At 36.4% G+C, this 12,052-nt stretch overlaps 1 protein-coding gene across 1 annotated transcript in view; it reads left to right on the forward strand.

Annotated features, from left to right (window-relative positions):
- The window catches only part of LOC149086564 (soluble guanylate cyclase 88E-like), a 101,056-nt gene that overhangs the window by 53,791 nt on the left and 35,213 nt on the right, over window positions 1-12,052 (forward strand). Inside the window, exons 7-8 of the mRNA XM_089230921.1 lie at window positions 2,398-2,544; window positions 9,246-9,392. Of these exons, the coding sequence (XP_089087047.1) occupies window positions 2,398-2,544; window positions 9,246-9,392 (294 nt within the window). The remainder of the gene's footprint in view (window positions 1-2,397; window positions 2,545-9,245; window positions 9,393-12,052) is intronic.

Here is a 12,052-nt window from a genome sequence, read left to right on the forward strand (position 1 = left end):
AGTTTGATTGAGTAATTATAACAATTATTTATTTACAATATTAGCGAAGTAAAATGAAACAAGATTTAGAGGAGAGCAGAGACACGTGCGTAGATGAGACCATGCAGGTGGAGATGACAAAAGGTCACGTGATGTCCTGCCTTCCGGCAACCCTATTCCGCTTGTTTGTGCTGAATGGACGCTATCCGTTGCTATAGCAACTTATAAGCTGCCTATACGCGTTTACATTGCCGAATTACTTTTTCCATTATAATTAGTTTGATATTTTCAAAAGGAATCGAGAATATATTGAACTGAATCGGCGAATTGCGCTGTTTGATAAAGTAAATTTTACTTTGATATGAAAAGAAATTTCAACTGTCCGGGAGGTCTTCAACCTATCAAGCATTTCGGGAAAAAGAAAAACTTTACACAAAGCTCACGGGCCAACTCTGAATCCAGATTCACAACAGCTTAATTCAATGTACAATGGTATGGGCCACCAGGGACCAGGTTAAACAGGGGCCAGAATTAATTGAAAATTTTTAATTATTCAGGTTTTTTTAAATTAAATTCATTTTTTTTCATTGTTTTGCTTATATTTTTTATATTGTATATATTTTTTAATTTCTTTTATAATAGATTCATCATGGGGTGGGGGGGGGGTCTCCGGGGCTGTGGCAATATCGGCCTCCCCATGTAAGCACTGTGCATGTAGTTAGGGCTTTCTTTCACGAATAGGCCCGCCAGGGTAATGTTTATTTTTGGGGCCGAAACTAGATGCTTGGTCAGTCGGGGCAAGGAAGCATTTTGGCACAACCCTTTGTAATGTTGAAGGAGATTTTGAAAGGGAAATTTGCGCCCTCTGGTCCGGCGCCCCTACGGCCTCGATTTATAGGAATGAGGGTCATGGCCCTCCACAAGGGCAGGGCTGAAGATCTCCAGCCCAGGGGCCCGGAACGATTATTATTTTTTCACGCTATAAATTTATTACAGAGAGGCCTGTGAAAAGTTTGGCCTGGGGGCTTCACCAAAGACCCTAGCCTAAAGGGCCCTCTGCTGCAGAAAGTGGAGCCATGGTGATGCGCATTTAAAGCATGGGACTACTCGGGCATAGCTCGGAGCCTCAAGTGCAAAGACGGTCTATGCAGAACCGCTTTTAGGTGTGTGCGACAGGTGCGGTTGCACCGGACCCCGCACTTACGGTAAATTATTGGGGGCTTTCACCAAGTCTTAAATTATTTCTTGCATTTATTCTTAATTTTCATCAATTGCGGAATTACTAATTTCATTAATTCTTAGTTTTCTTGAATTAAGGAATCCCCCCCCCCCTCTCCTCCCCGGTAGTACTGAATTTTTATCAATTCTGGAATTGTTCCTTTCATCACTTTTGGAAGTTCTATTTCCATTGGTTTTGAATTTTTGTTAATTCTGGAATTATTCCTTCCAATTTTCATCAATTCTAGATTTTTTTCTTCCATCAATTCTAAATTTTAATCAATTCTGGAAGTATTTCTTTTGTTAATTCTGAATTTTCATTCGCTTTGGAAAAATTATCCCCACAAAATACATAAAATCGGGCAAAGGGGGTCCTAAACATGTTTGATGTCCCAAAATTGTTGAGAAGCACTTGGCTCCACAATTTTTTGTTGCACCAGGCCCCGCGTGTAGTAAGGGTGGCTCTGCTCCTATGATAATGAGACTTGGTTGCATTTTTCGAGTGCAAGTAACATGATAAATTTGAAAAAAGGTAGTTACAGCGAGGTGGGTCTCCAGAAAAATCACTTCCATGGAGTGTCCCCCAAGACGCTGTTAATATCTACAAGATGCTACTCTGCTAATAAGATCTAGTACTGTGATTTTCAGAAGTATGTAAATTGGTAAGGGCTGGTACTCTTCCACTCGGGTGTAGAGGCCCCATTACCTCCCACATCTATATATATATATATACCTCCATGTGGATGAGACGGACAAATGAAAACACAAACAGCGTAGAGCCGGGCGGCCTTGACTTGATGATTTCTGTAGTGTTGCCACATGGAGAAAATATACAAATTATATATACTGGGGAAGACACCACATGCCGTTAGATATACGTCACAACATACTTTTTCATCATGTCTTAAACTCAAAACTTAAACACTTAGCTTTTTATTTCAACAGCGTTTTTGGGATTTCGAATGTATCGTGTGTCTGTGCTCGAGGGCACTTTGATTGCACTTTGAATTTCCGTTACTGACAGGTAGGAAATCCCAATCCTTTTTCTACGTTATAGTCCTGTCTCACTATTGATAATTTTTGCAGATAGAAAGTTGCATTTTTTTTACATGCTTTGTTGACCTTTTTTTTTAAGGAAAAATTAATCTTTGTGTAATTAATCATAGACAAAACGTGCTTATTATATCATTTTGACATTAGGAGTTACAAAAGAGCAGGCAACTGGAAGATTCTATGCGGAAGCTCGATATAGAGATGAGGAGGACGGATGAACTTCTCTACCAAATGATTCCGAAGCAAGTTGCCGACAGGCTCCGGAAAGGCGAACCAGCCGTAGAAACATGCCAGGTAACACCTCGCCAGTGCTCTCAAGCTTCATCTGTGAAATTATGAAATCGAGTAGTGTTGATTGGGGTAAATGGATACACAGGGGTAATTGTAAAAGCGTATACACAGACCAAAATAACACATTCAATATTTCGGCTATATTTCCGTAATCGGGTCCTCCGCCAACTTGACGAAATTTTTTCTCGCCAATGTGCGATACTTGTTTATATGTGGTATCTGTGTCAGAATAACTCCATGTGACGTCACGAAAATGCAGGAAAAGTCGTCGATTTTAAAATTAAATGAGAACTAATGAATTGAAATTGATTTATTCTAATAAGTGTCGGACTAATAATAATTTATATTGATTTATTAATAAGTATTATTATTAACAATTAATTGTAATTAACAATTTATACTAATAATAAGAAATACAAATTAATATAATAATACTAAATGATATTAAAATAATAAGTATTATTTTTATGTATAGTATTACCCGCAGCCGGTTCATTGGACTGTCGGTACTTTCATTTGTTGGGTTTTATGCTTATTGAATTACAGATTTCTAGGTGTGGTTGGAACAACATAATTTACCCAGGGTGACCAAGCGTAGCGAAGGAGCTGTGCCCCGCGACCCCCACGCCCGAAGGGCTGGTCGCCACTGCCTGCTGCGGCGAGGGAAAGAGCGTAGGGAGCGGGAAGCGGATATATCCGTGGCACCTGTTGGTCGATTTTCTTGCTGGGAGTGACCATAAAATGACCATGATACCTATAGTGTAGCCTTGTAACCTAAACCCCTGTAGCAAGAAACCTGTAGCAACAAAATCGACCAACAAGTAACGGATATGTCTGCTTCCCGCTCGCTACGCTCGGTCACCCTGGGTAAATATTGACTTTGTTCCAACCGCACCAAGAGATCTGTAATTCTATAAGAATAAAACCCGACGAACGGAAAATAATCTGTAAAAATCCGTTACGGATCGGTGCGACCCTTTTCGTGCGCCATACGAAGTACGGCCTATAGGTGTCAGAGCATGCAATATTATTTGTACTTAAAGATATAGGTATAGATACAGTTATTAATGACCTTTACAATGTTTTTTTTTAGAATATTTATTTCATTAAATAATAATAAATGTTGTTTTTGTTATAAATTAATGTTATTCATATTAATCAATGGTCAAGGGCGTCCGAATTCCAGATTTCAATAAAAAAAAACATACATGGCGCCCCGGAGAAAGAATATATAGCCAGATTAAATCACTTACTTTTAATTTAAATTTCTCACTTCAATGAATGATTATTTATCATAAAATTGATGAAAGGTAAGTATATGTAACAATTAAAGTTAGTTTCAGTGTGTGGCGTCATCAAAAATTAATAATTTAGTGAATATCATGGCTCCATGTTTTATTAGGGTTACCATAGCTATAATTCTTGAGGAATTATGGGTAATATGAAACTCGCCAAACTTGTTGCAGAGAATTCGCCAAGTTGGCGGGGGACCCAATTACGGAAATACAGCCGATGTTTCTTACAGTATTGGGTGAATCGGGTGACAAGGGTCGTTCCGAAGTCGGGCGCAATCGATATGGGGCGCCATTGAAACCTCGTCACATGTTTACGCGTATTGTTTGTGAAGCTGAGTTTCAAGTCGTTTGCTCAATTTGTAGCACCCTATAAAACTTTCTGTTTTAAGGACATTTTGAGATAAGTTGGAGGTTTCTCAACACCAATTGTACGAACAGAACGTAAATATAAAATTTTAGGTTTGCGTTTACACATTTACCCCACATTTTTTCTCATATGGGGGAACTGAAAACAGTATGGAGGCCAAGGTCACTTCCTTGAGGAACTCCACTAGTGACGCCTGTCCAATCAGAAAGTTCCCCGTTCACCATAACCCGTTGTGACTCTTAACGACGATTCTATCCACTTCAGCAAGTTGCCCCCAATCCCAATTTCGTGTAAAAACGCTTCAAGAGTTGACCATATTGGACCCGATCGAATGTCGCCCGAGCCAATGTTATCTGCCCACCTAGATTCAACTTCCTTTTTGCTATCCCTTATCGCTTTCTTCAACACCCTTCTGTTTTATCAGTAAACAATATACAGTCCCTCGTTCACTTTTATACTCTCTGAATGTTCTTTTCTTTTCAAGATAAAGGTTACGCACGCTATCCTTGAAACCATAGGAAACATGATGTACAAACACGCTTTTTTCGAATGAAGGGAATGAAGTCGTGTAAAACAGAAGATAGCTTCGTACTAAATTCTTCCCATTGACTTACCACCCGAACTGATTCCAACCGGTCTTTGAAAACTTTCGATAACCTTTCTAGCGAAACATCAAAGTTAGTTCTCCGAAAACAAGGAACCGGTCTTTATTATCAACCTTACCCGAAGAAAACTTACAGAGAAAACTGACAACATGATGATCACTGAAATGAAACTCGTCCCCCACCGAAACATGTTCAACAAGATCCTCGGAACTGGTGAGAACTAAATCCAAAATAGCAGTACCCCTAGTGGCTTCTGATACATGCTGATACAAAAATTTATAGAGTACCAACTATACAGTCCAAAATACACATTACACACGTAATTTGACGTTTGTAGAAATGCCCCCTTTTTTTACTTGTAATGCTAAAATAGAACTGCTCTAGGCTAACATACATAACCAATTACAAAATTTATCTGTACAAGTTCATGTTATTATAATTGATTCAAAAATATTTTAATTATGGTCAGTGGCCAAAAATGTTATGTATATGGAACATAATTATGTTATGTATTGGAACATAATTATGTTATGTATTGGAACATAATTATGTTATGTATTGGAACATATTTAGTTTTAAATACAAAAAATAAGTTAATTTACAAACTTAGAACAATAAGAAATTTCGGGTTAAGTAATGCAGCAGCGCTCATAAAAGTCTTTTGACAAATGCAATACTGTTTGTAGCACCAACTCATTTGCATGGACATGGACATATGTAAGCAGAAGGAAGATATTTATCGACACCTGTAGCTGAAATCTGTTTGTCTGGGATTAGTGAGCTTTTGTCTAATTTTTGTTTTTGTACGGATCGAAAGTGTTTTGACAAAAACAAATCAAATATGGAAATAATTCTTATTTGATATAAATTTTTAGTAGAATTATGCAGAACACATAACTCTGAAACATAAAAAATATTCGGTGGATTTTTTCGGAAAAGTGTAATTAAGGCTTCAAGGAAGCTGTGAAGTCAAGCTGAAGTAGCAAGTGATTTTTGTATTTCAAGACAGTTCACACGTTTGTGAAACCATGTTTAATATAATGTCGGGAAAAAATCATTTTCGTCCAATACGACCAAAGAAGACAACAGATAGGATACATTAAACAATCTAAATGCAAGCTGAGAGAGATCCTCAAAATGTCCACTGGGAGAGAAGTTAATTCAAAACACGTACTGTATGTGAGTGTATCGCTTGAAAAAACGTTAGCTGGTCTTGTTTGGTTTTCTTCCAAATAAAAAAAAGAAAGAAAACGTTATTATACTTAATTACTGAAGGGCAATGGAGAGAGAGAATTTTGCCAATCTTCCTATTGACAAGAGAAACAATCCAAGGCACAAATGGGGTACCATATAATACAAATATGAGGTATCATAGGTAGTTATAAGGTAATTATTAAGGTATTATGGGTTGTGACTACCAAACACGAAGGTTAAAGTGGGGATGTTTCTCTGCTAACGGTGCCAGCCCTTGAATCCTGCTGAAAAAACCCAACACAAGGGACAGGTTTCGTTATAAAAATGCATTTCATAACCACGTGTCGTCCTTTATGACGTGACACATGTCGCTCTTACCGATATTCCAGCACGACAATGACCGTAAATATAGCTCAAAATTTGTTAGAAATCACTTCAAAGGCAACAAAATGAGAGTGTTGGGAGTAATGAACTCAGAGCTATAACTTAAATACCACCAAGCATTAATGGATCGAGTTCAATAGATAAGTCAGATACAGGAATTAACTGAATTCGATGGTTTCTCAATTGTGCGTAAAAAGACTAAAAGAAATCCAATGGTCATGGGACACACTCATTGAGTCCATATCAAAACAAGGTAAGTAGTTTTGTATCATTTCAAGTCTGAACTGCTTCCAACAAAGTGTTGACTTATTTTGCTTTGTTATGGTGCCCAATGAATGACGGATTTGATTATTTAGTAGTTTTTTTAATGTTTGTGTCAAAAGACTTTTATAGACCAGCATGAAAGTAAATTAATTTTCTCTGAATTTAAAAAGTTTTAGATACGTAATTTTTTGTTCAAAATAGTTTGTAATGAATGTTTATGTTTCATAGGATAGATTTCATATAGAGATTTCACATAGAAAAATTTCATAGATTTGATAGATTTCATAGAAAAATTTCATAGATTTGATAGATTTCATAGAAAAATTTCATAGATTTGATAGATTTCATAGAAAAATTTCATAGATTTGATAGATTTCATAGAAAAATTTCATAGATTTGATAGATTTCATAGAAAAATTTTAAATACAAATTTTACGGATACCTTTATGGTTGTCAAAAGACTTTTGAGCGCTACTGTAAGTATCATATTGACATATAATTAAAATTGTGATTCCCAACCAGAGTATCGCGACATTTCAGAGTTCTGCTAAGAAAACGGGCTAATTTGGCACGAGAATATTTAATATTTTAATCCACTGATTCCCAAACGGTAATCATTGGAACTTGGGAGTGCTTTGATAGTGGCCTGAGGTGCCACAAGTTATTTCAGGGATATTATGTCCAGTGCCGTAACTAGGCAGGTGCAACCCGCACAGGCCCAAGAATGGGCCAGAAGGGCCTAAATGCAAATTCTTGCACGGGCACATTAATGGCTAGTTACGGCACTGATTATATCGGAAGGAACGTTATGTCGATAGTCGTGTAACTTGGACACACGTTAAGTAATAAATTTGTAATTCTCTCATTAATGTAATTTAAATTTTCATTTGTTCAGAAAAAAAATAATTTCTTTCATCAATTTCCAAATGTTGTGGTTCCAAAATGTGTGGTGGATCAAAAAATTTTTGATCATTAATTCGTAATTTTTATTCGTTTTTGTTTAGGTTGTGTATATTTTTTATGCATGTGTTTTTTAGCATTTCTTTACGTTCTGTAATTAGGAATGTGTGTTATTTCGTGTGACAACTTTTCTCATTCCCTAATTATATGAAATCCGAGCTCGAACTGGACTCAACTGGAATAAAATGGATTTATTTGGTTTTATGGTTTTTTTTTGTTCTTAATAAAAAACATTCCATGCTCGAAAGTCCAATTCCCAAGAACCCCCCCCCCCCCCCCCCGCAAAACTGAGTGATTTCAACACGAAGTGCTGCCATCTTTGGTCATTGACTTAAATCAGAACCGATTCCGATAATGTTAACAGAGAAAAACACGCTTGTACGCGTTGAATTATTTTACATAATCTTTTTTTTTCCTACACGCAAGCGGAGATAGACTTGAAGGATTTTGGGGGGGGGGGGGGGATGAATGGGTTGTGCGACCCATGTGACAACACGGGACGTCTGATCCGGAGAAGGGAGAAATATTAATTAGTATATATTTTTTTTGTGTAACTGATTTTTGCAAGTACAAATCTTAAATTTTGTGATGACAGTTTTTACTTAATCTTTTTTAGAACTCGTATATTTATGAATAGGGTGCCAAACCTGTGGTTTATAATTTACGAGAAAGGTAGAGCACAAAGGAAAAGAAAATAAATAGTTTAAAATATAAGAACAAAAAGTTCATAATAATTTGACATAATAGGAAAAAGATCGTTCATCTCATTGATAGATTACTACTAATTATTGTTAACTCAACCGTACATGCACCGCACCTCGTGCACATTCCTCCGCGGAATTTCTAACGAATCGGCTCATGCCAGAATGCGTGTTCTGAGTGTATGTACCCCTAAAGTATTTATGTCGTCAGGGTTGTGCTTGTTTCCTGTTCTTGCCGGTGCTGTCATCTGTCTTCCATATTTTGAGATGAAGATGCTTGAATTTCAATGTTATGTAAGTATCATGTTGAAGCTATGATTTCAAGATCATTGGTCGATTGAAAATGATTTTTAATTCGATCTATATAATGGATCCTGTGCCAAATCCAGCTTTAGGTACCACAAATAAAGAAAAACAGTTCATAAAATTCAGGCAAAAAACGAAGAATCATACAAGTGTATGCAGCTGTTGATTAAACTGCTTAAGACATCTCCGTATAATATAGAGACATGATATCCCTGAAGTAGTGCGTGTAGGAGATAAAATGCGGAGATTAATTTCGGAGGTAAATTCTACTGGCCTTTGCGGGGAATCTCACCGCCATCCACTTGCAATTCGGGCGAGTGCATTACAGCACTATGCTACAGAAGCACTGATCCTTTCCTTTCTTGGAGCATAGAATTCCGCGGAGGTCTGTGGAATTTTTCTTCCCAAATTCATCTCTCTCTCTCTCTCCACATTGTCTTCAGTTCTTTGCATGGGTTTAGTATTATTTAATTAACTATGTACCATTCGAGCGAAACGATGAGTGCTTAAGTTGGTTTTTCCGTTCATTGCATATTATTATAAAGAAAACAACATACAGCCATTTATATATTCTTATTTGCCTTTGTTTTATTATATGCATCATTTTATTTATATTTTTTCCTTTCAGTTTTTCGAAAGCGTCACGATTCTATTTAGCGACGTTGTCACATTCACCGAGATATGCAGTCGCATAACTCCGATGCAAGTCGTTTCGATGCTCAACTCGATGTACAGCATCTTCGATCAACTCACGGAAAAACACCGAATCTATAAAGTAGGTATCCTACAAATAATTTGTACTATAAAGTCAAGCGTAAAATTTCACGGCTGAAGTCATTTCTAAAAACTATATAAACTCATGTCGCGATTCACAATTAAAAACGAAACCAGTCGTTTCGTCAGAAGCTGAAACAAATAACTTCAGTGGGGCAAGTTATAGACAACGAATATTTGCACAAGAAATGCATTTCGTATCAAAATTAACTGGTTGTATATCAATTTGTTTGACTTCATCATTGACGCGAGTAAGACAATGATATAACCGAAATCGACTGTATCGATGTATTTGACTTCGCAAATATCACAAAAAAGAGAAAGAGAAGATAAGAAAAAAGATTCGATGGAGCTTTTCGCAAACACTTTTGAAAATTGAAAGAACTGATGTGAATTCGGAAGCGAAACGTTATTCTACGGAGAAACAGATTTTTTTAAAGCGAAAAATTTTATTTTATTTATTTATTTATTTTATTTATTCAACTAGCTATAATACCCGGCGCTGCCCGGGTTTTCTTTATTGAGCTTTTTGGATCACGTGATATCTCCCTCTGTCTTTGAGGTACATGCAAACCGTGTCTAAGTTAACCAATATGGCGACTTCCTGCGCGACTCATGAAATAAGCAAATCTAGATTTAAAGAAACGTAGAAATGAATTTATTTCAATTTTTTTAAGGGACGCTAAGTATTTCGATCTCCCCCCCCCCCCCCGAACTTCAAGTTATCCATCTGCCTATTTCAGCTTCCAAAAATTGGTGGAATTTTTTCGATGTACTTTTTACGGGCCCATAATTAATTTTAAAGTATCCTAACCCACATGAATTGATGCAGTTGAATATCAAAAGACAATACGGAGACATTAATTTTCATGCTTGAGAAGATTTAAATAAAAAGTTGACATCAATGTTGGAGATATCCAACATCTCCATCTCCATAATGCCTGGAGATATCCAACTCAAAAATAAATTACTTCATATTTGATTTTCTGGGCTTCGTATCTCTAAGCGAACTCAATATTTCAAAAATCGAGAAAACTCAATACAATTTTTAAAATTATTGATGTGAAGAAAACCCCACTAAATTCCCGCTTTTCTACCGTAAAATCGGTAATTTTAACAATGATTTCTACGGGGATCATCCTTTGCCTTACCCTCAAAGTGATGCTGATGATGATTCTGACGACTATTGAAAAAGTGGCTAACCATTATGAAGGCATAAATATTATACATATACTGACAGCGTTGAAGAAATGACAAACCATTGTAAAGGCATATATACGTCTGAAACGTATCGCTAGGGAACCACGGTAACCAAAGTAAACGTTCGGAAAGTGATTGTTGAGGCCCAAAAACCATTGTTGCCCGACAGTTTTCGCTCATTTCGGGCATTTGCCCAAGTCTGACAAACTTTTAAAGTAGCCTGTCGTTTAAGTCGGGTCCCATTTGGTATATATGCAAAATTTACAAATACAAATACAACGCCACAATAGACAAAATGCCCAACGAGGTGGCTGATAAAAAGATGCCCATAAAAATATGGATGTCATATATTTCAAAAATACAGCAACCCAATTAAAAATGCAATTAACACAAATTATAAACAATATATATATACACACATGATAAAATATTATCCAACGCCCATCATCAAGAATACTTATGGTTGTCTTATTCTAAGAATGGATAGCTTCTCGATTTACCCCAACATGTTTATCGTATTTCTTTTTAAACGTGTCAATTGTGTTACAATTTAATTTGGCGACGATCGATCTAAAATTGTAGATTTGTATAGAGAACCTACACACACACCGACAGAAAATCAATTTTATATATATACTAGCTATAATACCCGGCGCTGCCCGGGGTTTCTTCAATGAGGCTTTTTTGGATCACGTGATATCTCACTTTCTTTGAGGGACATACAAATCGTGTCTAAGTTCATCAATATGGCGACTTCCTGCGTGACTCATGAAAGAAACAAATCTAGAATTAAAGAAACGTAGAAATGAATTTATATTTTTTCTTTGGTGCTAGGTATTTCGATTACACCCCCTTTGAACTTCAAGTTATCCCCGTCTCTGCCTGTTTCTGCTTTAAAAAATGCTTAATTAAAGCTGTGGAATTTTTTCGATGTACTTTTTACGGGGCCCATAATTAATTTTAAAGCAACCTAAACTATATGAATTTATGCAGTTGAATATTAAAAGACAATATGGAGACATTAATTTTCATGCTTGAGGGGATATAAATAAAAAGTAGAAATCAATGTTATTGCATGGATATCCAACTCGAAAGTAGGTCCGGCTAATTACTTCATATTTAATCTCCTGGGCTTCGTATATCTCTAAGCGAACTCAATATTTTAAAAATCGAGTATTTAATACAATTTTTAAAATTATTGATGCGACAGAAAAAACCCCACCAAATTTCCGCATCCCTACATTAAAATCGGCAATTTTAACACTGATTTCTATGGGGGGGGGGAAGGATCGTCCTTTGCCTTACCCTCAAAGTGATGCTGATGATTGTGTCTATTCAAAATGCTCTCATTACTGGGAGGATTGAATAAAGTGGCAAACCATTATAAAGTCATAAACTATTATACATTGCTCAAAACAATTAGGGGAGCACATGGTTTTAACAAAATTACGCAAAGATGTA

Source organism: Pholcus phalangioides, unplaced genomic scaffold (assembly GCF_987345545.1).
Source record: "Pholcus phalangioides strain wild (caught in Gottingen) unplaced genomic scaffold, Ppha-v1.0 ptg000004l_1, whole genome shotgun sequence".
Lineage (NCBI taxonomy): Eukaryota > Metazoa > Arthropoda > Arachnida > Araneae > Pholcidae > Pholcus > Pholcus phalangioides.